Source organism: Zootoca vivipara, chromosome 17 (assembly GCF_963506605.1).
Source record: "Zootoca vivipara chromosome 17, rZooViv1.1, whole genome shotgun sequence".
Classification (NCBI taxonomy): domain Eukaryota; kingdom Metazoa; phylum Chordata; class Lepidosauria; order Squamata; family Lacertidae; genus Zootoca; species Zootoca vivipara.
The window spans coordinates 24,298,134-24,324,858 of NC_083292.1; the positions used below are offsets into that span (position 1 = coordinate 24,298,134).

The 26,725-nt window shown below is 46.0% G+C and overlaps 1 protein-coding gene across 7 annotated transcripts in view; it reads right to left on the reverse strand.

The window, feature by feature from the left end:
• The window catches only part of LOC118075825 (semaphorin-4A), a 75,494-nt gene that overhangs the window by 30,046 nt on the left and 18,723 nt on the right, over positions 1-26,725 (reverse strand). For 5 of the 7 annotated variants that reach the window (XM_035098148.2, XM_060269981.1, XM_035098144.2 and 2 more), the window contains one exon: positions 3,791-3,955. In XM_035098148.2, the coding sequence (XP_034954039.2) occupies positions 3,791-3,887 (97 nt within the window). In that variant the 5' untranslated portion in view covers positions 3,888-3,955. Of the gene's footprint in view, positions 1-3,790; positions 3,956-8,323; positions 8,799-17,084; positions 22,925-26,725 lie in introns of those variants that run through there. The other 2 variants (XM_035098150.2, XM_035098151.2) reach the window with 2 other exon arrangements.

The window sequence follows — 26,725 nt, forward strand, 5'->3', positions numbered from 1 at the left end:
AGCTTCATGATTCAGGGCTGGTCTTAGTCTGCAGCAGCTTCATCTCTAGTCCCCAGCCAGCCCCTGCCCACTTTTCTCTTTCTGACCCACTCCAGTCTCCATCTCTCAGCAAAAAACGATCGGAGAGAAGGAATCAATGGGCTGGAGAGGCAGCAGCTGCTGTTTGTTTCCTACACGTCGGCAGCACAGATGTCCGAGTAATTACTGCCGGAAGATGCTGCTTTTACCACACCGGCTCTATTTTGGGTTGACAAAGGAACCGCTGCCACCACTCCGTCTTCCTCCCACCCTCCGGCCGCTTGATAAGTTTCCTTTGCACAGAGCTGTTCAGTGGCCAGAGCTGTGGGCTGCTAAATTAAGCCAGTGTGGAGGAAGGAAGCCCCTCCGCTCACTTGCATTTGTGTGAGCAATGAGCGTATAGGCCAGGCATCCCCAAACTGCGGCCCTCCAGGTGTTTTGGCCTACAACTCCCATGATCCCTAGCTAAGAGGACCAGTGGTCAGGGATGATGGGAATTGTAGTCCAAAACATCTGGAGGGCCGAAGTCTGGGGATGCCTGGTATAGGCAGAGGATTGGGGCCACTGCTAGCACTACTCAGAGCAGATCTGCTTGAAATTCATGGAGCAAAGTTGGTCATGTCCATTCATCTCAATGGAGTCTGCTCTGAGCAACCCAAGGTGAGCTGAACCGGTCATGACTTCAGATGGCCGGTAAAGCATTCTCACCAGCCACCTGATGATGATGCTCTCCAGGTATTGTATTTATTATTTTATTTATATACTGCCCTTCATCAAAAGATCTCAGGGTAGTTCACATAATAAAATACAAGATAAAACACAGTAAATAATTAAACCAAAACAAACAGCCCCCATCTTCCCACAGATATATTTAAACGGCTATAGGATGTCAACGAGCCAAAGGCCTGGTTGAAGAGGAACATTTATGCCTGGCACCTAAAATATATAATGAAGGCGCCAGGCGAACCTGGGCATTTCCCACCACCCCTCACCCTGCTGGATGCCACCATCATCCTAGGAAAAGGAACAGCAAGCCAATGGAAGGGCTTTGTGTAAGAACATATGAACATAAGCAGAGTCTGCTGGAAAAAGGCCAGTGGCCCATCTAGTCCACTGTCCTGTTCACCTGGTGGCCACTCAGATGCCTTTGGGAAATCTGCTAGCAGGACCTTCTCCCAAGATCCCTCTCCCCTCCTGTGGGATTCAGGACCATTGTTGCCTCCGACCATGGAGGCAGAGCAGAGGTATTGTGGATCCTTATCCTCCATGAATTTGTATGTGGGAGTTTTGGCTGAGGAGGCAAGATCTGTTGGGATGTTAACGCTTTGAGCCCCCCCCCCTGACTCCACCCCATGCTCAGTTTGTATATATGTGTGAATAAGACTATATAACCTAAGGACACCCCAGTCTCTGCTATCCTTCATTCCTAAAGAAATCAAACTCTGGGTAAGTGCCTGGAGTCTCTCACCGCTCGGAGATTGGGGCAGTGCACAGTAGCACCATCTATTCATTTAGGACATTTCATTTCATTTAGGAAACCCTTTCCCCTGAAACTTCCCAAAGCGATTTAACAATAAAGACATATCTAAAAACAATTTAAAATCCAATGCAGATGTCAACTGGGATAAAAATTACTGTTCCTCGGCCATTGATGAGTTCAAGGCAGTATGCAGGCTTATCTCTCTCTCAACCAGATGCCTCTTCTGGGGAGCTTGAAAGCAAGATCCGAGTGCAGCAGCAGCAATTCTTCCCACTCATGTTCCCCAGTAACTGGGAACCAAAGGCACACCACCTCCAACACAAAGCCATCGGGACTGGACCCTTCAATAACCTTATCCTCTACACAGGGGTGCCAACTTGAATGAAATATTGGGGGAGCCCAGGTAAGCCCTGCCCTGCATAATCAATCACAAAACATGGCGCACACATATCAACTTCGGGAGGGGAGGGCTGACCACCTCAGATATTTTATTGGAGGGGCCAAAGGAACCTCAGCTCCCAGGAGCAGACTCCTATGCCTCCGTTGATTTTCCCAGCCTCCTTCTAAAGCTGAAGGGAGACCACTGCATCCGGCAGCAGTAAATTCCTCAGTTTGGTCTTCCCAACGGATCCTGTGCGGCTGAGAGATGGGGAACTGCTCCAAGGTCACCTCACTGAGCTTCACGGATTCGAACCTGGGGTCCTCTCAGTTCCAGGTTCACCACTGTCACCACTATGCCACACTGGTGCACAACGAATGTGCATGGACACGGACACATATGAGCTGGTGCACATGGACGGTGCTGTGGCTGTAGCGGTGGAAATATCAAGGCAGGCCTTGTTTGAATCTGACCTCTGACACCATAAACTTGCCAGCTGGCACTGTCTTTTTGGCCACAGCCACACCATACATTTAAAACAGTCATGGCTTCCCCTAAATAATCCTGGGAGGCATAGTTTGTTAAGGGTGCTGAGAGTTGTTAGGAGGCCCCTATTCCCCTCACAGAACTACAGTTCCCAGAGTGGTTTAACAATCCATTCCTCATCACAGGGAGCTGCGACAATTGTGGGCAATAAGGGCCTCTTAACCGCTGCTATCAGCGATTTAACATCCTCTGCCCCTTGACATCCTATGCCCTTTTAAAATGTGTTTTTTTGGGGGGGGGTTATTGGGTTGTTGTTGTTTTTATTTTGATTATGTATTTTGTCATTTTATGTTACGCTTTTATTCTGTGAACTGCCCTGCGGGGTATAGGGAGGCATATGAATCCAATAAATAAAAATAAATAAATAAATAAATAAATAAATAATAAATGATAATTTAAATGTATGGTATCAGTGGGGTCTATGCTACCTAATTGTGTTAGAAGGGGAGGCCATTTTAAGCATGTTCCTTCATTTTTAAAATGTGCCCTTCAACTGATTGCTCACTGGAAGAGCACATACATTCTGCCCCAGAATGTTTTGTGAGGACACTTCGGTTGGGCTAATAAAGACATTGCCCTAATATGGTTTTTAGAAATAAGTGTCTGAACGCTGCTCTTCTGACATATGAGTCAGGCGTGAGCTGCAAGGCCCAAGCGAAGAAGGGGAGCCTGTGGCAGTTTAGCTTGGCCTGTTTGCCCCCCTTCTGGAGAGCCAAATCTCTGTCCTCCCAGTGTGAGAGAGGCTTGGCCTTCAAGGATAATGTCAGGCTACATTCATACCATACATTTAAAGCACTGTGACACACCTTAAACAGTCAAGGCTTCCCCAAAAGAATTATGGGAGCCGTAGTTTGTACAGGGTGCTGAGAGTTGTTAGGAGGCCCTTATTCCCCTCACAGAACTACAGTTCTCAAGAGCAGTTAATGATCGGTCCCTCTTCACAGGGAACTATGGGAACTAGAAAAGACATCTCTGCCGTCAATGCCCCTGTGGTATGTAAACAAACAAACACGAATCTGATGCTAATGATGTGAACGTGCTGATGCAAACAGCTAGAGGAGAAAGAGCCATGAAATGCCCCAGAGGACCAACAACTTCACAGCCTATCTTTGCCACCATGAGGACTAGAAACCTACTTGTGCTTGGTTTGGTGTTTTTGTTTTTTTTCAAAGAACCCTACTTAAATCCTGTGTGGAAATTCAGCACTCATTTCCAAGCTTGCATTCATAAGCAGTGCAATCATCGAAAACACTCATCACAACTCACGTTGCCTTCCCTCTTCCAAATCTCCCTCGTTCTCTTTCGAAGCCCCCTTTCAGTATCCCCCCCTGGGTGCTGCTGCTATCCCTGTCCTTCGAGTTACTCACCTTTCCGGAAGGTTATCCTTGGCATCTGATCTGTGGCCAGAGCAGCCGCAAACATCAAGAGGCAGCCCAAGAGGTGGGAAGACTGTCCGGAGTTCATGGCTGGTTATTAGCAGACGGCAGTAGCTGGGTTGGTTGAGAATGGCAGAGGGGCAGCTAGCTTGGTAGCTGTTAAAGGAGAAGAGGAGAAAAGAGGAAGTCAACCAATAGAAAGAGAACGTATTTGGCCAACTGCTTGTCTGGAGCGGAACTGGGTTGGCTGATCAGAAGGTAGATTTCGAAACACTGTATGCGGTATTTTGCTGCCATGATGGCAGCCTCAGAGTGTTTCTGCTTGTGGTTGTTCCAGTGAAGCAGGAAGGAAAAGAGGAGGCCTTTCTACACAATGCAACGCAGAGAGACCACGGCTGGGAATTGAATTAACCAAAGAAGAAAGCAGAATCTTAATTCTGAATTAACTCTGCAGTTTAGACTGGATCTGAAATCAGTTTACCAAAACCACTGTCCTGGTTTGGAAGGAGTGGAGAGACAGTTCCATGGAAGGGGGTCTCTCCAGAGCTGGAATACCCAACAGGCAGACTAAGCACGTGCTTAGGGCAACCCCCCTCCCCAAAATGAGAAACTTTGCAAAAAGCTTGACATTTGATATTTCAAAAAGGGAAACACTAAAGTAGGCATCATGGGAAAAACCAGAATTTTAAAAGAAATCTCACACCCATTTTTCTGTTCTCTTTTATTACTCATCCTGAAATAAACCAGGGGGCGCCCCACTAATGTACAGTACATCAAACCAGAGGAAGGAAGCCAGATCCTTTCCTGTGTTACACATGGCATCTATGCATGCCCATTTCAGCATACATATCAGTTTTGTGTCATTTCGAAAAATAAAATTATATTTCATGGTTTAGTGTTGTTTTCATTTTGAATTACACAGGCCTGGGGGGCAGGGGTTAAAATAATCTTTTCATTGGTTAGGACTTCTAAAGGTCTTAATCCAGCCCTGGGTCATAGAATCGGAGAGTCGGAAGAGACCCCCAAGGGTCATCTAGTCCAACCCCCTGCAATGCAGGAATCTTAGCCAAAGCATCCCAATTCTGCTTAAAAACCTCCAAGGAAGGAGAGTCCACAACCTTCTGAGGGAGACTGTGTTCTTTCTGTGTCTTCCTTTGGTCCTGTGGCAGTCTTTCTACTACCCATATAAATTTGCCCAGCTTAGGGACTGGTATGATAGAAGCTTGCACCAAGTAAGAGATCTTTATAAATACAAACAGCCTTTATCCATAGAAGGACTTCCCACAAAACCTCAAGGCATGCATGTCAATTAACTTCACATTCTAGACAGTCATTTATCAGCAATAAATCAAGCAAAGATATAGCACTGAGAGAGCTCAGCAGCTTAGAGCTCTTGATGGTAGAATATGAACACAGTACTAAGGGTCTGGTCCCAAAAATATATTCTCTATTAAATGACGAAACAACCAGCTCTTTTCATTTTCTCTGAAAGTGCTTTGGGAATGTGATATTGAGCAGTCTATCACACATGAGCGCTGCGCTGATATATGGGATAAGCAACTAGTTAAATCAATTCCTGCAATGGCCAGAGAATGCCATTTAAATTGGATCCGTCAATGGGATCTTACCTGGTCTGCGCCGGGCACACATTTCCGGCTCTTAGGGCTATAACTGCTAGAGAGGCTGTGAAGTTAGGCTTTTCTTACATACCGGTATGTGCTGGGATTGCCCCCACATTGTTTCGTATTGGAATGTGATATTTGCTTGAATAAATGCTACAAAGCATTTATTTGCTGTAAATGCAAACCATTATGTGACTTTCACTCTGCAGTTGGCTCTTCTCAGTATATGGGATGGAGAAAATGGGGACTTTGTGTACAGACCTTTGATAACTTTCTTTTGGTCAGACCAGGGTTCAAATCCCAACTCAGCCATAAAGCTCACTGGGTGGTGATCTTGGGCTAGTGACTGCCTCCCAGCCTAACCTACCTTGCAGGTTTGTTGTGAGGATAAAATGGGAAGGAGAAGTATGCATACCACCTTGAGCTCCTTGGAGGAGAGGTGGGATACAGATGTAATCAATGATAAATAAATAATAAATAAATTGGCTAAACACACTGTGGAGTATTGGAACTGTGGGGAAATTGACACTTGCATTAAAACTGGCAGAAGGAAAAGCTAAACTGATGAATTTCTTTGTGGTCTGGCACCATTCCACGGAGTACGTTAGAACACATGGACAGAAACCAAATCTGTCTCAGGCATTTCTTAGATTATGGGATGAACCCTGATGCTCTCCTAGAACAGCGGACAAAAGGATCTCAATGCTTTCATAGTACTTGGGCAGATGAAACACAAATGTTGTAACTGCAGGCACCAATCTTTTTTTGGGGGGGGGAGAGAAGGGATGTTGCTTGCATCTGATTTACTTTAATTTGAGCATTAGTCGTGCATCTTATTTGCCATATTAATGTTTGCCATATTAATGTTTCACGCTTTCATGTTTGGAATCTCTCATTCTTCTATAGGGTAAAAACTTTCGCAATAAAAATATGCAGAAAAGAGGAAGACTTAAGGGACAAGTTTATCATGCCCTACGTGAAGATGGCAGCGAGTGGGGAGTTCTGCAAGGTACCAAACAAAGAGGTGCCACTAATCCTGGGACTGTGGGAAAGATCCACCGAAAACAAGTGGTAGCAAAAAGCTAAGAGGGGATTCTGAAGCCAAGGAGGGGGATCATAAGCTTCCCATGTGGTTCAGTACTGGCACAAAATTCAGAGCAGTCTTTGCCACCTGGTGTTCAGCTGTTTTGGGCTACAGCTCCCATCATGGTACAAGAAGGCTGGTTTAAAGCATATCCACCGTAAGCTATGAACTGTAAAGAAATTTTTGTTTCTTTTATTTCTTTCACTTTTTCAATCCTTTATTATTTTTTCAATATTTGGCACAGACGGACTGGAAATTCAATGTTGTAAACTCTTTTCATTGTTGGCGAACCAGCGACCAGAAATGCTCAGGAATTGCATCGGACCACCAGGGTATTTGCGAAATCAGAGGGAGTAATTTGCCTTCTTGTTTCTTAAAGATTCCTGCACTGCAGGGGGTTGGACTAGCTGATCCTCGTGGTCCCTTCCAACTCTACAATTCTGTGCTTCTGTAAACAATGGAGGGGTACCAGGTGCTGGAGAAAGTCTTCTGCATTTTACCTGCTCCAGCCAGTTTACTTACAGCAAACGGGAAGAGAGGTTAGAAGAAGAGAAGAGGAGTTTGGATTTGATATCCCGCTTTATCACTACCCGAAGGAGTCTCAAAGCGGCTAACATTCTCCTTTCCCTTCCTCTCCCACAACAGACACCCTGTGAGGTGGGTGGGGCTGAGAGACTTCAGAGAAGTGTGACTAGCCCAAGGTCACCCAGCAGCTGCATGTGGAGGAGAGGAGACGCGAACCCGGTTCCCCAGATTACAAGTCTTAACCACTATACGACACTGGCTCTCAGGCAGCCTTTCCCCTATTGGTTTCTCTGTTCAAACTGGCAACTTCTCCAAAATTATTGGCATATGCTAGGAGATTGCTTGAGCATTATGCAGTCCGGCTCATACACCCATGCCTTTGTCTAAGCTGGTCCCCCAATTCTCCTTGGAGCTTTTTGTCCATCCGCTGAAACTTATGCCTTCAGGTGACCAAAGCTTGACACAGATGCTTAGCCAATTAAATTGCCCCTGGAAGGCCCAGAAGTAATCCCAAAGCATCCCAAGGAATTCACCTTGCGTTGCAAGCTTACAACGCCCTGTTGGATAATGAAAACAATACTGTAGCATGAGAGCAACCTGTCTGGCAACTCTGGCATTGGCACCTGCCACGTTTATCAAACATGTCCTCAAATTACCTTAATTACAGACAAGTAATTTTATGCAGATGAGCAATGGCCCTGCAGCCCATTATATTTGGCCACTGTGCCTACTAGCAGCCACATGCCCCTGCCTTAAGTCCAACCTTGTCTTCAACTGCTTGGGGCTTTTCCCTTGGAGATGACGCCAAGCTGAGCCTTTGCCCCCCTCCAGTCCTATTCCCAACACGCTAGCCTCTACCCCACACGTCGCGTGCCGCTGGCTAGACCATAATCAAATGCACAATCTGGAATTTAGCCTACAACAGCTCAAGTTGCAAACACAGTAAGGGCCAAGCTCTTGACAAGACACCTTTCCTGCATTGAGTAACTGCGTGAATGGGTTCTAGAGTAAACCACGGGTGCAGGGGCCCTGGCCTGGATTGGGACCACAGGAGAAAAGGTCCCCTAGCAGTGGGGCCAGGATTCCAAGCTGAATGGGGGAGTGCACCTGCTAAGAACTCTAGAACCTAAGCAAAATATTAGGGCAATGGTTCCTGGAATATTGCTTATGTGCTTTTATAATTATATAAGAAAGAGGTAAACACACAAAGAGAGATGCAAATGATATTAGTAGTCGTAGTACCGATGTTGCAAGACATGTCCAAATTAGCATCTTTCTCCCATCCCATAATACCTTTCAGGCCTGGCCCTTCAAGTGCTGAGTCAGCTGCCTGTCCCTCCTCCTGCTGCTGCTGCTGCTCCTCTGGGTGTTACAGAGATCAACCTCAGAAGCCGCCAGGTGACAAGTGGCTGACAGAGGCAGGACAGGCTGGTGATAAGGTCCAGCCAGAGCCGAGTCACCCTCATTTCCTGGCATCACCAGAGCCCGCCTGCAAGGCCCAGCTTCTTCTTCTTTGCTGAGCCTCGGCAGCCTTCATATGACTTGAAAGCAGGTGGTGGGGAAGCCAGCAGTTGTGCAAGGAAGAGCTACGGAAGCCCTGCTACCGAGTGAACAGAAGCAGCCGGCTGGGGCTGCTTCCGACACACCCCTCATTTGCATTTCCATGCATATTTTGGAGCTCCAGAATTACCCAAGTCTAGTTCCAAAACGTGACAGTGATGCATTAGGAGCGCATCGTCGTTCCATTTTCTGTTTTCAAATTTCGTACGGAACTTTTTTTGCATGACCAGGTTGCCACACCTTTCCATTCCTGGATCCCTTTTTATGCATCTCTGTTACACATGAGCATGTTGATATAACAAATCATGCTTCTTCTTCTTCTTCTTCTTCTTCTTCTTCTTCTTCTTCTTCTTCTTCTTCTTCTTCTTCTTCTTCTTCTTCTTCTTCTTCTTCTTCGTGTGTCTGTGTCTAATCCTCCCCCTTTCTAAAATTCATTTATTGGTGTGTGTTCTTCTTTTTGCAAATCCATCAAATAATAAAATAAAATCGGGATTAAGGGGTTCAAGACTGTGGTGGGTGTGCTATGTATGTCCCGTTGGTGTAGTAAGGGTGGCACTCATCCTTCTTCTGATAGGAAATATAGGAGGGGAAGAGAAAGAAATGTTCCTATTTTCATCTGAGGAATGTTGGAAGATATGAACTCTCCCAGGCCTACCTAGAGATGCCATTGGGGTCTGACCCAGGGACCTTCTGCAGATGGGGATTGCATGCGGTTCACGTTTTAAAGCGAAGTAATCTAATTTGTACCTCTCAGATTAATATATGTGAATTGGAATGTAGTTATCCTTCAGACCTCTCTCAAGTGTCAAAAACCAGGGTAAAGAGGTAAGTCTTCAGCATTTGCTGGAAGCTTTATAATGAAGGTGCCACACACTTCTCTGTGGGAAGCTCCACGATTAGGGGCTCCCACAGAGAAGGCCCTCTCCTGACTTGTAATAACGTTTGGGATTTGACCATAATGAGAAAAATAACATCTTATCTCAGAGCAAGAATCCCGAGTGATTATAGAAGCAAATCATGGGAAAGCTGGTTGCCTCTTATACAACACTGCCAATAAAATATTTACCTTCTGCAAAAAAACCAAATTTGAAGTTTTTTTTAGAAGAAATGCTGTAATTTTATGTTGTCCTATTTTCTTGCAGACTACTATACTCTGAAGTAATTTTCACAAGAACAATTTCATTGATTATCGTTAGTAGTTGCCAAGTGATTTTTTTTTAAGTGTTAAAAATGGTTTTTGGTCGCCTTCCAATGATTTGACTTACTTTGTTTTTGTGTTCATTTATTTACTTACAAAGCACCCCATTGGAGTTCCGTAACATTCCATGCTGTGACTTTTTTTTGGGGGGGGTCACATACAAAAACTCAGAGCGTCTTCAGGTAAGGTTAGGAGAGGCCCTTCCCTTAAACCCTGGCAAGCTGCTGGCACTCAGTATAAGGCAGTTAGCTTCCTGTGTCCCTATGCTTCACATCAGGGAGCAAGCCAACTGTGGAACAGCCTGTCAGATACCATTCCAAAGGAATTAATCGCACTGCCAGCAAAGAAGAATCTAATAGCCATTGTTAATAAGAGTAAAGGCTGAGAGGTCTTTTTCAGTGTCTGTTAAATCAGTGCCAGATATGTCACATGAAGACCAGCTGACTGTCATATTGTGTTATGTGCTACACAACAGATCAGTTGAACATTTCATGACCTTCAGAAGCATCAGTTGCCACACAGGGGATAAACTTCCCTCTGACGGCTCAAAAAATTGGGAAAGGCATCAGTCTCCATTGTAGCCAAAGCTATGGCCAAGGCCAGTAGTACCTATTCAGGGTTGCTTTGGTTCCTAACATACCGTTGTTGGCTAGTCTGCTGTGAACTGGTGCATGGAAACTATTTTATTTGGGGTGTGTGTGTGGATTTGTTCAAGAATGATACACGTATTTCTCTCCATGAACCAGTCACTTAAGAGACTCACTACCAATTGAATGCCTGGGATGCCTGAATTAGTCTCAGAGCCAGAGGCCTACCTAAGGTCCTTGCACCTTTGACAAGGAACTATATTGGTGTCGTCGTCCCAAAAAAATCACTTTACCACAATAGCCATAGTAGAAATTACTACATTTTATGCAATCCAAGTGCTCTAAGTGTCCAGCATGAGGGTGAGATGAGGAGGAAGGATGAAAAAAATGCACGTCTATGCGCCGCTGTGCAAGAAAGATGATCGTCACACGTCATATAGGTGATTTTTGTGCCCCTGGTGGGGGCTGGTTTCACCAACGCCAGGTACACCTCTGCTCAGGGACAACAGCAAAGCTATGTATACCACAACATTCTCAAAGCACTAGGGAGAAACAAGGGTGATGAATCTCAAAAGGCAGTTGCAAGGATCCTAAAGGGGGGGGAGGACACTTTGGAGGCTGGTATTTTGTGTGACATACTATTTTATCCATTCAGCAGAAGCCATCTAAGCTTGCAAAGTGCTCAAACTGAGCTTTCACTGCTGTAAACCTACTGGGGAGTCCTCTAGAAAATGTTCCTCAGGAAATAGTGGGGCAGTTCTGACGACAAGACTGGGGGCTGAAGAAGGAGCACAAACCGAAAGCATAAATTAGCCACACACCGCAGAAGACACGTGACGATGCTGCCGCCCACAAATTGAAGGCTCGTTCCGACTTCTGCTTGTCCCACTGCTTTCCCTGGGAAAGCCCAATCTTTACCGCTGAATCGGAGCAAACCTCAACTGGGTTTTCCCAGGGAAAGTGGCAGGGCAAACTGAAAACTCGCCGGATCCATGTTTTCTAGACACAGGACAGGCGAAAGTGTGGGTGAGCCCTCAGTCACAAAACTGTCTTCAGATTCTTCAATCCCTGATGAACTGAAGAGAGCCCCAGAACATCAGGGGAAGGCTTAGGCCAATAGTGAGAAAGGTTTCCGTGTCCTGGCAAAATTTTCACCCCATATGTGCAGACTGAACATCTGTGCATGAAAATACCCAGACAACCTTCCAGGAGATTTTAATGAAAGCATTTCAGCCATTGTCAAGATCACATCCTTCTCGGATATTGAGAGAAAAGGCGATGAAAGCAGATGTGTTTGGATTCAGGACTTTCAGCTGTGATGGAAAATTACCCCCCCCCCAAAAAAAATGTTGAAACTGCATTGCATCTGTATTTGAGATGAATGATCAATCACTATAGTGGAGAATGTTCCTTTTCAAAAGGATTTTTTTTAAAAAAGAAAGGCTTCTGATCCACCATTCCTCAAGAGCACCTCGCTGCTTCATCCCCTCCTGAGTGCGGCAGAGATTGAATTTGTTAGATCTTTGAATTACGCCGACATGATTCATGACTTTGCCACATCCAAAGCCAGCAAGAGACAGGGGGAAATGTTTAAAAGAAATCAGCATAGTGAATTATTTATGCTTGGAAGATATTTTGATTTGAATATACTTGTTAATTTTTTGGAAATTTGTTTTGAGGGCTTCGTGATTCAATTTGCTTTTGTAGCAAGTTCAAGCTTTCGTGCCATCTTATTCGCAATACCCTAAAAGATCACATCATTCGATAGAGAGGCAATAGATCATTATGCTCCACAAGATAAAGCCTCCCACAGAAAGCATTTCATCAGGAGGTACCTTCCGTATGATGTAGGAACCAGGACTTTAGTGTGCTGCTGACACTAGTAGTGTGCAACCAGTGGACATGGGGGGCTAGGCAAGTCCCCTAAACGTTCCCGTTAAAAACGTGGATATTAGGAGGAATGCATGGTGCAAACCTGACAAATTTTCATTTTAAATTTAACTGATGCAGAGCGTGCCTTTCAATCTTAAGACTGGAAAAACGAGAAATGGAGAGATAAACCAAAACTGGTGTTCCCATCTCTTGAGGAGGCAAGAGGCTGAAGCCAGCCCAGCCCTGTAGGTCCTCTGTTGCAAGCCCCAGCTCTTTCGTCCTGGTCAAACAAATCTGGCAGGTTTCTGAACCACTCCTAAACCTCTGTAGGGAGAAGAGAGTGGGCTGCACTTATGCACTGCAGACGAGCAATGCATTTGTCATATCACAGCCAACAAAAATAGATATCATTCTCAGGGCTTCCCCCCAGCTGGAACTCACTGGAACTCAGTACTGGCACCTTTCAGGTGGACACCATTGCCATGATAAGAGAAAAAGGGAGGTTTCCATGGTGCGTTCCAGCATCTCTTCTTCTAGCACTTCTCATTCTTCCCCCAGAATTGAAACAGCACATGGATGGGCTTCCTTCTGCTCTGGGTACCTCTTTTCTTTTCTTCTCCTGCCCAGCTCCGCTGTTCTTCCCAGGGAACAGGCTGGCTCCCCACGTGTCCCCTCAGCCACACTTCCATCACTCCCTCTCCTTCTGGTGCTTTCTCCGTGCCCACCCTCTTCTCTTTCAGTAAGAGCAGCCCTCCCGCTGAGGCTCTTTCTAGTCACAGCACCGCAGAAACACAAACGCAGGCCAGAGCTCTCATCATCGCCACCAGGGGACATTTTCACCCAGGAGGCACCAAACTCCACTTCTGCTTAACATTCACTTGTCGTATGAATGGAGAACTTGAGCTGGGCCAGCAGAATTAGGCTGGGGCCGTGTCTGAACCCGGGATTGCAGGGAGAGAGAGGGCTGCCTCCCTCCTTATAACAATTAAGACCATTCATCCAGGTGTTATTGATTCATTGATTTGCAGTGTTTATGCCACGTCAATTAGCCACAAAGGCTCTCAAGAGCAGCTTACAAAAATCACTTCCAAGAGGGTCGCGGCCTGCAGGCTCACAATCTAAAAAGGCATGGCACATGAGGAGAAAGGAATGAGAGGGAGGAGGAAAAAGCAAGGCTCAAGCACACGTTTTTGAAGCTACAATGTCAGTGGGGGTCAGGTTCAGTATCTGTCTATTGTTGGTGGCTCATATCAAGGCACAAATGCAAGATATAAATGTTTTAAATGTAACGATAATGTACATGTATTGAATTATCCCCACATGGCAACCAGGCTGGTGGAAGATGTAGTTCACAACATCCAGAGGGCAGCAAAGCCATGAATTTCCTGGCCATCCCCTGGCCAAAACACTTATTCTTGTTATAGATCCTTTTGCTGCATTAACTACAGTCGCGTGTCTACATAAATAGCGTCAGAGAAGCCCAAAAGCAAATGTGAAGCTCAAGTATGTGAAAACACTACATGCATTTTCTCACACTCGTCCTTTCTCTCCCTCCCTACTTTCAAACTTTAAACCTCGAGGCAGATACCTAGCCCTGGAAAAAAACTTTGGTTCCTTTTGCTTGTGTTGCAAATCTGTCAAGGATTCCTTCTATCAGCCTTTACCAACCTGGCACCCTCCAGATGTTTTGGACGGGGGCTTGCAATCCAAAACATCTAGAGGACACCTGGTTGACAAAGACTGCCCAGGACAGTCCTACCCAAATGATTCTCTCTGACACATTCACAAAATGGGAATAACTGTGGCCTATTTGGAAGAGAGGAAACATGCCACATTTGGCACATTTCCTTTGCTGAAGAGCAAGCGACCTACTCATCCCTGAACCAGTTAGTAAAATTGGCAGCCTAGTTTCTCTCTCTCTCCATCTATTTCCCTCTCCTCCTACTTGTTCCCATGCACTCTGATGCTTGGACTTTGTGGTTATAAAGCAATCCTTGTTTTATGTTTTCTTTGGGCATTAAATTAAGTGTTAAATCCAGAGGGGAAAAGTTTGGGAGGCCATTGACTCTCCCAGCTGCTTCTGCCAAGCCCAGAACTATCTTGTCTTGTGATTCCGACTTTTTCTGTGCTCAAAGTTCATGAACAGCAGCTGTAAAAAAAACGCAGCATTCAAAGGATACCAGAAAAGTAGTACACAGCATAATTGCCAATGTACAGTACTCTGAAAACAACCCTAAAGAAAAAGCAGTTCTAAACAGCCACAATTATACAGCTTTTTCCCCAGCAGGGGCAGGGGGCTTAAGTTACGCACAACATCATGACAAACTCTACAACTGAATTGGGCAAATCTAGAGTATCTGCGCTGACATAACTGGGAGCATAAGCAAAGGGGAGCCAGATTCACCATATTTTGGGGCCGTCTGCTTAGTAATAACAAAATTACTGAACAGACGGGCAAATAGTGTGACGCTTCTGAGAAGTGGCATGCCCACAGGAGTGTGGGTAGGGAGTTTACAGAGACAAAGCAGAAGTAGGAGAAGGGGGAAATGAGGTTTCTAGATGAAGTCACGTCTGTATTCTACGCCAACCTAGAATAAATTTTACGCTATGGCTCTGTACTAATGGCGACCAACACAGACTAGGGCCACATTCACATCATACATTTAAAGCACTTAGATACGACTATGAACAGTCAGGGTTTCCTCTCAAAGGATTCTGGGAACTGTAGTTCATTAAGAGTGGTGAGAGTTGTTAGGAGACCTCTGTTCTCCTCACAGGGCTACATTTTCCAGAGTGGTTTAAAAGTCAATCCCCTTTCATAGGGAACTCCGGGGATTGTAGCTCAGGTATGATCGTGGCCTAGAATCCCCGCTGGACCCAACTTTATACAGAAAGGGAAAGAACCCATATATATATGGATTTTTCTTATTTTTCTCATTTATTAAATTTATACACTGCCCTTCATCCAAATATCACAGGGCAGTTTACAGGATAAAAACACAAAATGCATAAAATAATAACACCCCCAGAGAGAAAACAACAATAGCCCCTTCAAAAACATTTAAAAGGCCACAGATGGTTTAATCAGCCATAGGTCTGGGTGAAGAGGGATGCTTTCGACAGGCACCAAAATATATGTAGTGAAAGCATCATCCGAGTCCCCCGGGGGAGGGCATCCCACCAATGGGGAGCTACCACAGAACAGGCCCTGCAGACTTCTTGTGGAGGAGGCACACAAAAAAGGGCCTCGGATTCTGATCTCAGAGTCCAGTTCATATGGGGAGAGGTGGTCCTTAGGGTATTGTGGTCCTGAGCCTTTTTAGGCTTTATAGGTCAAGACCAGCACTTTGAATTGGGCTCAGAAACTATTTGGCAGCCAGTGTAGCTGGGCTAGGAATGGCATTATATGCTCAAACCGTTAGCACCGGTGAGCAACCTGGCCACCAAATTCTGCACCGGCTGAAGTTTCCGAACCATCTTCAGAGGCAGCCCAATGTACACAGCATTACACATTGCCAGCTTACCAGAGCATAGAAAACAGATAGGGGGTAGCTGGGTCACCACCCAAAGCCGATGGAAGGCACTCCATGCCCTCAAGGCCACTTGAGCCTCAAGTGACAGCAGTGGATCCACATCCACCCCCAAGCTACACACCTGCTCCTTCAGAGGAAGTGTAACCCCATCAAGAGCAGGCCATCTCCCATCCATCTGGTCTAGGGAACCATCCACTAACAGTGCTTCCGTCGTATCTGGATTGAGCTTCGGTTTATTGACTCTCATCCAGTTCATGACCAAGGCAAAACAATGGTCCACCACATCCACGGCCACAGCTACAGAAGAAAAGGAGAAGTAGAACTACGTGTCACCAGCATATTGCTGACAACATACTCCAAAACTCCAGATGACCCCACTCAGTGGTTTCATGTAGATGTTAAACAGCATGGGGGATAAGTTTGAACAATGAGGAACTCTGCACTGAAGGCACCATGGGGCTGAACGACATCCCCAGCATTATCCTCTGGAAATGACATTTGTCATCACCACTGAGGCTGATGGAAGCTGCAGCCCACAACATCTGGAAGGCCCCGAGTGGACAAAAATATGCCACAATGCAGGGAGACATCAGGTGTTTGCTAAGACTGGGAAGAGGACAGACCTCCCACCCTCCATTACCATAAGAGCATAAGAAGTGCCTGCAGGATCAGGTCAGTGGTCCATCTAACCCAGCAACCTGTCCTCACAGTGGCCAATCAGATCTCCAATGGGAAACCCCCAAGGAGGACACAAGAACAAGACCACTTTCTCTCACCGACAGTTTCCTGCAATTGGCATTCAGAAGCATTACTGCCTCCGACTGTGGAAGCAGAGCATAGCCAACGTGGCCATCGATAAGGCTTCCCCCTCAGCATTGCAAGGTTCAGGAACCCTCAGATCACATGCCTTTGTAGGTGAAAGGGGCTCCCTTGAGGAGGGTGCATTGGCTGCGGCCCCCTCCCACAAATCCCACAGCTGGCTCAGGAAAGAGAGACCATTACCATGAACCTCAGTCTTCCTCCCATGCCAGACCAAAAGCCACCTAAAACGCAAACCCTGTGACTTGGCAACATGGACAGTGGTGCACTGGGGTCCATGCAGACTGGATTTAAAAGCATGCTCTTGTTTAGATGGCAGTGCACCTTGAAGTGTGGCAGGTCAGCCCTGCGGCATTTGGCAGGCCCTCTTGCTGAGTGGGGCCCTGGACCTCTGCCATAAGTCCTGCCCTGACAGCGCCACCAAACACGAACGTCAAACTTGCACGCCCAGCAAAGAGTGAGGAAGAGGGGAGGGCATCTGTTACCTTTCCGGGAGGGTGTGAAGGCCAGGTTGCATTTGTGGGCATCCTTCTGTGGGATAGCAAATGAAACCACCCTTTGGCGATGGATGCCTTGGCTGGCTGGCTGGCTGGAGCAATGGTGGCTTCTGGGCCAAACCAGTTCTCCAGCAGCCTCTTGGACCGAGGCAGGCAAAGTTCCCCCTCAGCCACGATCTCCCCAGGCAGCTCTCCCAGCTGAAGACCTGGCTTCCTGGCTCAAGGAAACTCCAGTCTGTTTTCTTGCAAATAAATGGCTCTCTTCTTCCTCCTCCTCCAGAGCTATGCCTTTGCTGGAACCCCGGTTCCCGCTGGAAAGTGCAGAGAATGCTCTCCCCAGAGAGAGCGGGCTGTGGCTGTCACTCGCTGTGAGTCAGGAAACCAGATAGTCCACCCCATTCTCTCGTTCTCTCTCCTTGGTGGAGCAACACAGGCAGCGAGTCTCAACACATCCAGGGGCCTTTCCCTCAGCAGCAAAGGCGGCGCCCGCCTCCTGAAAGCAGCTTTGCGTACCACTCAAGGAGGGGGATATTGAGCTGCTTTTGGACTGAGAAAGTTCCTGCAAGGCCTTCCTGAAGCACTTGGGTTGGGTCAGTGCTAGGGGGCAGGTTGCGGACCAAGGCTGTTTTCACATTCCTGTTTGCTGTGCATTCACTGTGCTCGCGGGTCTGGGTTTCTGTTCTGTGCTCGCAGAATACAACCCAAAATTCATATGTATCCTGTGCATTGTTCTAAAACACCATAATACCGTTTGACGCATTGTTTCTCAAACCAGCTTCAGAGTGGTTGGAGTCCTATTTGGTCTCCAGCCAAAGTGGGAACACCTGTGCGGGGTGGGGGGCAAAGACCTCACCTGTTAAGGTGAGCACCAAAGGAATGATTCTGACATCAATGAAGCTGTGCTGATGTGAACAGCCTGGGGAAGGGAGAGCTGTGAAATGCACCAGGGGGACGGACAGCTTCAGCGCACTGAAAGGTGGTCACGCGAACACACCCCACATCCACCAGATTCCCAGTTCTTGGAGGATTTCCAGTGGTTGTCCCATAAGCATGGAACTCCCTTTCCCTAGAGGGTCCTTCAGAAAGGAACGCCATTCAGAACTGTTCTCACACCTTCCTGTTTGGCCTGGCATTCAGGTAGTCAACTTTTTTCTCGCACCGCTTTGTTCGTCCTGCTCCTCTGCCTGTTGCATGCACAAATTCAGCAGGCAAAAGTTTTCCCTGGCCTGGAGAGAGGAAGCTATCCGAGGAAAAGCTGTACCTGTTTAATGTCTGCGAGTGTGCCGAGCTGTTGCAAAAGGTGCAGGAGCAGAGGCAAGGACAAAAGTTGGCAAGCCAAGGTAACCAGAACTACAGCTGAACAAAAATGGAGTGTGTGTGTTTATTTTCTGTAAAAAGAAACCAATCAGGTAAATAAACGAACCATGCATTTTCACATTACAGCCTCACCGGGGAGAGGGGAATTTTGGCTGTATTATTCCAACTATTCTTATTTCAAGACAATAGCGTCACAACTAAGGATCTGTTTCTCTCCACCCCATCACCGTTAATTACCTCATAAACCCCTGTTCATTTGACAGCTGCGTCTCTAGACACAGTAAGATCAAGGACACACAAGAAGAGTAATGACTCAGTTCCAGAATTCTCTCTGAAAAACAGAAGGACGGGTTGTTTTCAAAGCTTTAGCTCTGTGTGTCTCTCCGCCCCCCTCCGCCCCACAATTCTCCCACATATTGTAGAACATGTTAATTCAAAATACAGCTTACAAAAGGATTCCACTAAAAGGCTATTATATCAATGAAGGTAGGCCCAAAGAGTCAGGGGTCCCACCTCTTTTTGGGGAGCTTGGGGATACATTTGGAAATCTAACAAAACCGGCATGGGCAGCAGAAAATACCCATTTCACATACAAAGAAGTAGTGATGTTCAGACATACCCGCTCTATAAAACTAGGGTTTTTTCCACACATACCTTTTTGCTCTGCTCTTTCCAGGCTCAGTTCATATATTTAAGCTCTGTGTCTGAGCTCCCTTTTCCCCCCCCCATCTTTTTACTTTGCCTGCAAAAACTTGCTCTTTAAAGCTGAATTGGAGCAAACAGCTATATGTTGAAAACCCGAATTGCTGTTTGGTCTGATTGAGCACTAAAGAGCAGTTTTTTTGTCAGTAAAGCTCTGGAGCAAAACATAGAGCAATTGGACACGGAACTTTAAAGTCCTATGCCTGAAAACAGAGGCAAAAGGTAAGTTTGGATCAGCCTAGGTAAAAAAACCCAACCCTACACACCCTCCAAAGCAAGGAACACTGAGCCCAATAAAGCAGGCAACCCACCCACAAAACAAATACTCCCCTCAACTGAAAACCCTCCTAACGGGAAAATACCTACAAACAAAGTAAAACAAAACCAGACAAAATACACACCATGCAACAAAACAAAGGAGACTCGCATGTGGGGCCCAGAGGCATTGTGGAGAAAGTAGGCAAGGAGGCCAGACAAGACTGTATACAGTGGTACCTCAGTTTACAAACACAATTGGTTCCGGAAGTCTGTACTTAACCTGAAGCGTACTTAACCTGAAGCAAACTTTCCCATTGAAAGTAATGGAAAGTGGATTAATCTGTTCCAGACGGGTCCGCGGAGTACTCAGCCTGAAGCGTACTTAACCCGAAGCATGGGTGTAATTGGTTCCGGAAGTCCGTACTTAACCTGAAGCGTACTTAACCTGAAGCGAACTTTCCCATTGAAAGTAATGGAAAGTGGATTAATCCGTTCCAGACAGGTCTGCGGAGTACTTAAACTGAAAATACTCAAACAGAGGCGTACTTAAACCGACGTATGACTGTACAGTATATGCACTGTATATGCACTCCAGCCAGCCCAGTGCCACCCACAAAAAATAAAATAAATGAAACCCAATTTTTACAAAATTGGGCAATGTAGTGCGCCTACTCACATGCTAAGTGGGGGGGGGGGGTTTCGAGGGTGCCATGATGCCCATGGGCAAATTGGCAATCCCAGGAATGTCTTACAGAATCCTAAAGACAGCCAATTTACAGCAACAGAAATCATGGCTCTTGGGTAGTTAGAAGCTTCCTTTATCAGAGGCCTCCCTTATGCTTCCAGTGATTGTCTATGGAAAGCTCAGAAACCCTAAACCACAAGCCTCTCAGATGCCACCCACAGGACTCTCTGGGTGGATTTAGCAGAGTGGAGATGCAAAGAAGATCCTTGGACAACGTTGCTTATACGTTTTGAGAATCCGCAACTGCCTTTGCAACCAAAACGGGCTCTCCGTGTGGAGGATTAGTAACACACATATCCCCAAAGGAAAAATAAATCAGCATACTACAAAGAACATGAATTTATACGCAAATGGATGAAAAAAACTGTACTCCTGCAGGAGGAGAAATCGTCCTCCTCACCTAAAACATGGTTTCTGAAGGGAGGGGGGGGAAATCTACAGGGCAAATATTTCTATCTTCTTTGCTCATCCTTTTAAATGTCTTTTCCCCCACATCCCCTTTGCCCACCTCCCCAGGCTCAATTGCTCTTTCCCCTGTCCAGCCACAAGTTCTTCTCCTTCACCACTTACCCTTCCCTCAGGCTAATTTCTCTGCCTTCTGCCTGCTTGGGTCCCCTGCTTTGCAGCTATCCTTGCTCTGACCCCTGTCACTAAGCCCCAACCCTTTGGTGCTCAACTTGTCTGTGACATCAACCAGTGGCAACCAAGGGCAGCAGCACTGGGCAATTTGAGCAACAATGACACGTGTTTTTAAAAGTTGGAAGTCGCCCACTCCAGATGGACCCCCCCCACCACCACCACCACCACGAGATTAGGTTTTGAATAGGCTGCTACGGCTTCGAAAAAGAGGTCATGTGCGTTCCTCCAAAGATAATGCAAAAATCAAGTTGATCAACCTGATGCCATGAAGATTGGGGCATGTTAACCAAAACAAAATGCTTGTGAAACAGCTCATCAACGAAAAGGGTGAAAATAAAACCTCTCCAGGGTTGCAGAAAGGCGGCATTCCTAGCCCTAGCCTGGAGACCCCTGGCAAAACACAAGCTCTGTCACTGAGCTTTGGCTCTTCCCTACTGTTCTCCAAATGTTGCATGCCATGAATGCCACCTGCCCCAGATTTTTAAGGGCATTCCTCTGGTGCGTCCCCCCGGAAATAAACGATGCTGTCCCTGTTCAGCCTTTTGGGGAGAAGCAATTCTACAGACTTCAGTGGGGCTTAGTGCAGTGTAAGGATAGAAAGGATCTGTCCATTTCAGTTCTCTTGGGTTCTCATTTTTCCAATCTTAAACTCAGGCCTCCACATTTTGCAGCTACATGTCAGGAAAATTCATCAGCATTCTACTGCAAATTTCTCCCCGTAAACACATTTCTATATGCAGCTTTAACTAATGTACGCATGCTGCAAGCAGATTTCCTCTAACACAGTGTATTCATTTTTACTCACGCTTTCCCCTAATACAGTCGTACCTTGGAAGTCGAACGGAATCCGTTCCGAAAGTCCGTTAGACTTCCAAAACTTTCGGAAACCAATGTGCGGCTTCTGAGTGGCTGCAGGAAGCTCCTGCAGCCAATCAGAAGCCGCAGAAGCCTTGTTGGACATTCGGCTTCTAAAAATAGTTCGCACACCAGAACAGTCAATTCCGGGTTTGCAGCGTTCGGGAGCCAAAACGTTCGAGAACTAAGCTGTTCGAAAACCAAGGTACGACTGGAGATGCATTTTTTTTATAAACATTGCTTGGCTGGTGAACTGCATAACCATTTCAGATAGGTGGAAATTTCAAAGGACAACTGTGTTTCGGTTCCATTATTATTATTATTATTATTATTATTATTATTATTATTATTACCCCAGCCACTCTGGGCAGCTTCCAACAAACTAAAATACCAAACACAGTAAAACGTCAAACATTTAAAACTTCCCTATGCAGGGCTGCCAGTACTGTTTCAGATAGTGTGAATTTGATTGATACAGCTTCAAATAATATCTGAATCGAATTTCTCCCACATCCCTACTCCAGAGTATGTCCACATAGGTTTACAGCCACAATCCCGTGTTCAGGGATGAAAGACAGACGGGAAAGACAACTTTTCCTGTTTGACGGCAATCTTGCACACACTTGCTCCAAAGAAAACATGCCCACGATCAGGACGCAAGTGTTCATCTGATTAAACACTCTTAGGTTCTAAATAGAATTGTGATGATGGACAGTTTCCAAACACCCTCCTGCTTCTGAAGACAGAGTGGGGCAGAGGGGGAGAGATTTGGTTTGATTCATATTTTAAGGGGGAACCGACCTAATCTGCACTTCCCGAAATGCAAGGTAAACCAAAACTCAGCTATCCTTTGAAATTCACGCTTCCCCAAATCCTGGGATTCGGTTCTCTAAACAAATAGTGAGTGCAAGATGCCTATATTATGGGAAGGGGTGCATAAAATGCATGTGTCTCGCCAGAGTGGTGCATGCTCTAGTTATCTCTCGCTTGGACTACTGCAATGCGCTCTATGTGGGGCTACCTTTGAAAGTGACTCGGAAACTACAATTAATCCAGAATGCGGCAGCTAGACTGGTGACTGGGAGCGGCCGCCGAGACCACATAACACCGGTCTTGAAAGACCTGCATTGGCTCCCAGTACGTTTCAGAGCAAAATTCAAAGTGTTGGTATGACCTTTAAAGCCCTAAACGGCCTCGGTCCAGTATACCTGAAGGAGCGTCTCCACCTCCATCACTCTGCCTGGACACTGAGGTCCAGTGCCGAGGGCCTTCTGGCGGTTCCCTCGCTGTGAGAAGCCAAGTTACAGGGAACCAGGCAGAGGGCCTTCTCGGTAGTGGCACACGTCCTGTGGAACGCCCTCCCACCAGATGTCAAAGAGAAAAACAACTACCAGACTTTTAGAGGACATCTGAAGGCAGCCCTGTTTAGGGAAGCTTTTAATCTTTAAGAAATTAGTGTATTTTAATATTTCTGTTGGAAGCCGCCCAGAGTGGCTGGGGAAACCCAGCCAGATGGGCAGGGTATAAATAATAAATTATTATTATTATTATTATTATTATTATTATTATTATTATTATTATTATTAAATGGAAATACTGAATGAAATCAAACCTGAATTAGAAAGAGCAAGACTTTGCTCCTGCCATTTGGTTTTGGGTGGACACAGTTTTGCCCAAGTCACAAGGATTCTGTTCTCCAGGCCACAATTTCATTTCCAGGGAAGATTTTTTTTTAAAAAAAAAAAGCTTCAAAAAGAACCAGGCAATCTGTTCTCCACTGTCTGAATCTAGAGAAATAGTAGAGAAAGAGAGAGAGACGCCAAGGAAGACCCAAAACAAACCATTAAGCCCTTTCTCCATCATCTGGACTTCCTGGGTCATTTTGAAGCTGCTTTGAGGTTTTCCTGGTGCATGTGTAAGACTGCTATTCTCGACAGAATCATAGAATTTTAGAGTTGAAAGGGATCTGGGTCATTTAGTCCAACCCCCTGCATTAATTACATCTGTCAATTATTTACACATTGTCTAAAAACACAGCAGCAGTCTCCTTCCTCACAAAGCAATCGCTTCAAGTGGCGCCTGAAAATTTTGCTTCATAACTTTTGTTCTCCAAGGACTAGAAACTTGCTTTTTAAAATAATTAAAAATAAAGTACAGGTTTTGGGGCCCCTGCTGACTCTGGGCCAGAACACAAAAGTGTCCCCTGTCTCTCCGCCCACCTTCCAGTTGGCCCTGGAGCTTCCCAGAGGCATCCATGTTTAACAAACCGATCTGATTTAAAAAAAATAAAATCCTTCCAGTAGCACCTTAGAGACCAACTAAGTTTGTCATTGGTATGAGCTTTCGTGTGCATGGTATCTGAAGAAGCGTGCATGCACACGAAAGCTCATACCAATGACAAACTTAGTTGATCTCTAAGGTGCTACTGGAAGGAATTTATTTATTTATTTGTTTATTTATTTATTTATTTATTATTATTTGTTTCGACTACGTCACACCAACACAGCTACCTACCTGTAACTAAACCGATCTGAATCAATCATGGAGGAAGAGTGGGGTGGGGGGCAATTCTAAAACCAAAAAAGGGAAGGAAAGGCGAGGAATGCTGAAAGCGCTTTTGGTCAGGCAAGCCTACTCAGATACGTAGAATGTTGACAGGTGTTTTAATGAGGCTTATTGTGGATTTTAATTACTTTTTGAGTGTTTCAAATAGCAGGGTTTTTGTGTTTTTGATAGTTTTACTGTTCATTCTTTTGGCAAACCTGCTTGAGGCTTTTTCCCCCTTGTAATTAAGCGGCGTATAAATTTTATGAAATAATATGAATAAGTGCCGTTATGTTGACTGGCTCATGCTCTCTTTTGGAACCTCGCCTGGAATGACTCCACTGCACCCCAAGCTCTCTAGCCCCATCGTTCGGCCTGGACACTGAGGTCCAGCTCCGAGGGACTTTTGGTGGTTTCCCTCACTGGGAGAAGTGAGGTTACAGGGAACCAGGCAGCGGGCCTTCTCGGTAGTGGCGCCCGCCCTGTGGAACGCCCTCCCGTCAGATGCCAAGGACATAAACAACTATCTGACTTTTAGAATACACCTGAAGGCAGCCCTGTTTAGGGAAGTTTTTAATGTTTGATGTTTTGTTGTGTTTTTAATATTCTATTGGGAGCCACCCAAAGTGGCTGGGGAATGAAGGAATGAATGAAATATGTAGTATATAAGGACCCTTTGCGGAGAGCCGTGGTGCAGCTGTAGATTCCTGGATTTGTATGCAGAAGGTCTCAGGATGAGCACCTCTGGGTGAAAGAATCGCACAGAACAAATGGGGGGGATGCCTTTAAAGAAAAAAAAAAAGACCCTATAGAGCTGCTCCCAGGTAGAGGAAACCAAATGGAGTGACGATCACCCTACTCACTTTATCAAGGCTAAAACTAATCTGTGCCCTTCACCACTCACGTACGTCTCAGTTTTGGCTCCAATGCAGATCCTCCTGGAATTGATCGAACACTGTAATTATTTTGTCATGAGACGCTATTATGCCATACTTCCCCCCTTTCCCCCCCCTGCAGGGGTGGGGGGAACATCCCTTCCTTGGCGAACATTCAAAAGGTTCTCAACACTTAAGAGGAGACCCGCTCTTGTGGCTTTTTGCGCCTGGCTGGTTAGCTAAATCAAGGGGAAAGTGGAGAATAAGAACATAAGGCCAGTGGCCCATCTAGTCTGGCATCCTGTTCTCACGGTGGCCAACCAAAGATATGAGGGGGAACCAGTAAGCAGGACCTGAGCCCCAGAGCCTTCTCCCCTCCTGTGGCTTCCAGTGACTAGTTTTCAGAAGCATTACTTCCTCCAACTGTGGAGGCAGAGCATAGACATATGGCTAGGAGCCATCGTTAGCCCTCTCCTCCATGAATCTGAGGAATCCTCTTTGGAAGCCATCCAGGTAGGAAGGCCACCACTGCCTCATGTGGGAGGGAGTTCCATAGTTTAACTATGTGCTTTGTGAAGAAGGACTTTCTTTTAACTCTTGAAGGTGAGTTCCACAGATGGGATTGACACTGCCCATCTCAACTCCATCTCCATTATTTTCCACTAGTACATTCTACGGAAGGTGTGGGGAACCTAAGGGCCTCCAGATGTTGCTGGAGACTGATGGGAGTTTTAGTTCGGTCTCATCTGGCAGGCCAAAGGTCCCTCACTCCTGCTCTACAGAGTCAGGCATTCACCATGACTCCGTCTCACTCGGGTCTCATTTTTATGGAGTTCTCAACCTGTGTGCAAGCTGTACCACTTCTGAATGAAGAGGGGGAAGGTCTCATCTAATGGAACGCTATATGCAAAGAATTCCTCCCCATACACGGAAAACAAGTGTTTCAGGGAAGATGCCAAGGTGGAACTTGGAGGGCTAGATTTCTGCATGCGGACTTCCTAAATGAGGGGCATTTAGTAATGAACCGGTCCAGGGACCAAATGCAATCTTTCGGGGGAGGTGTTACTTGCTGTTTTGTCTGTGCTTTATTTGGGGCAGGGGGTGGGGTATAGTGCTTTGATTTGGGGGAAGGGTCCTGAGTATCACAAGATTTTTTTTGTCCGTGAAATGGAAAGCAGCCCACACCAGCTCCTTAGATTTCAAAATGTGCCTCCGGGTGCAATAAAGCTTGGGAACCCTTCCAGCACAAACCATGAACAAAGAGCCATTCCTATTTCAAACTGCTTCCAATTGTCTGGGTAAAGAAAAAAATGTTCTTCTCTGCTCCAGCCTTGGTCAAATGAGAATATATACAGTACATGCATATCGGCAAATTTGCAATCCATTCCTTTCTCAATCTGCCCAGCGTTCCATGCCTCTCAAATTCTGGTTGAACTAGAATGATTTCTCAAGTTCTGAAATATACTCGGAGTTGAGAGTGAATTTCATGCTCTTTATTCAGCTCATAGTCATCAAGGAGGAGAAGAGAAGACGAATCGCTCTTTTCCCAAAACCAACTGCTTATATACATTATTTACACAATGGGCCTTGCGTGATTGGCTACTTCAGGGCTACACCTGTGGGCCAATTATATTGTGGATTGACTTCTGCCTGCAGCCTGATTGGCTGCTCCTACAGGCCAATCAGGTAGCAGA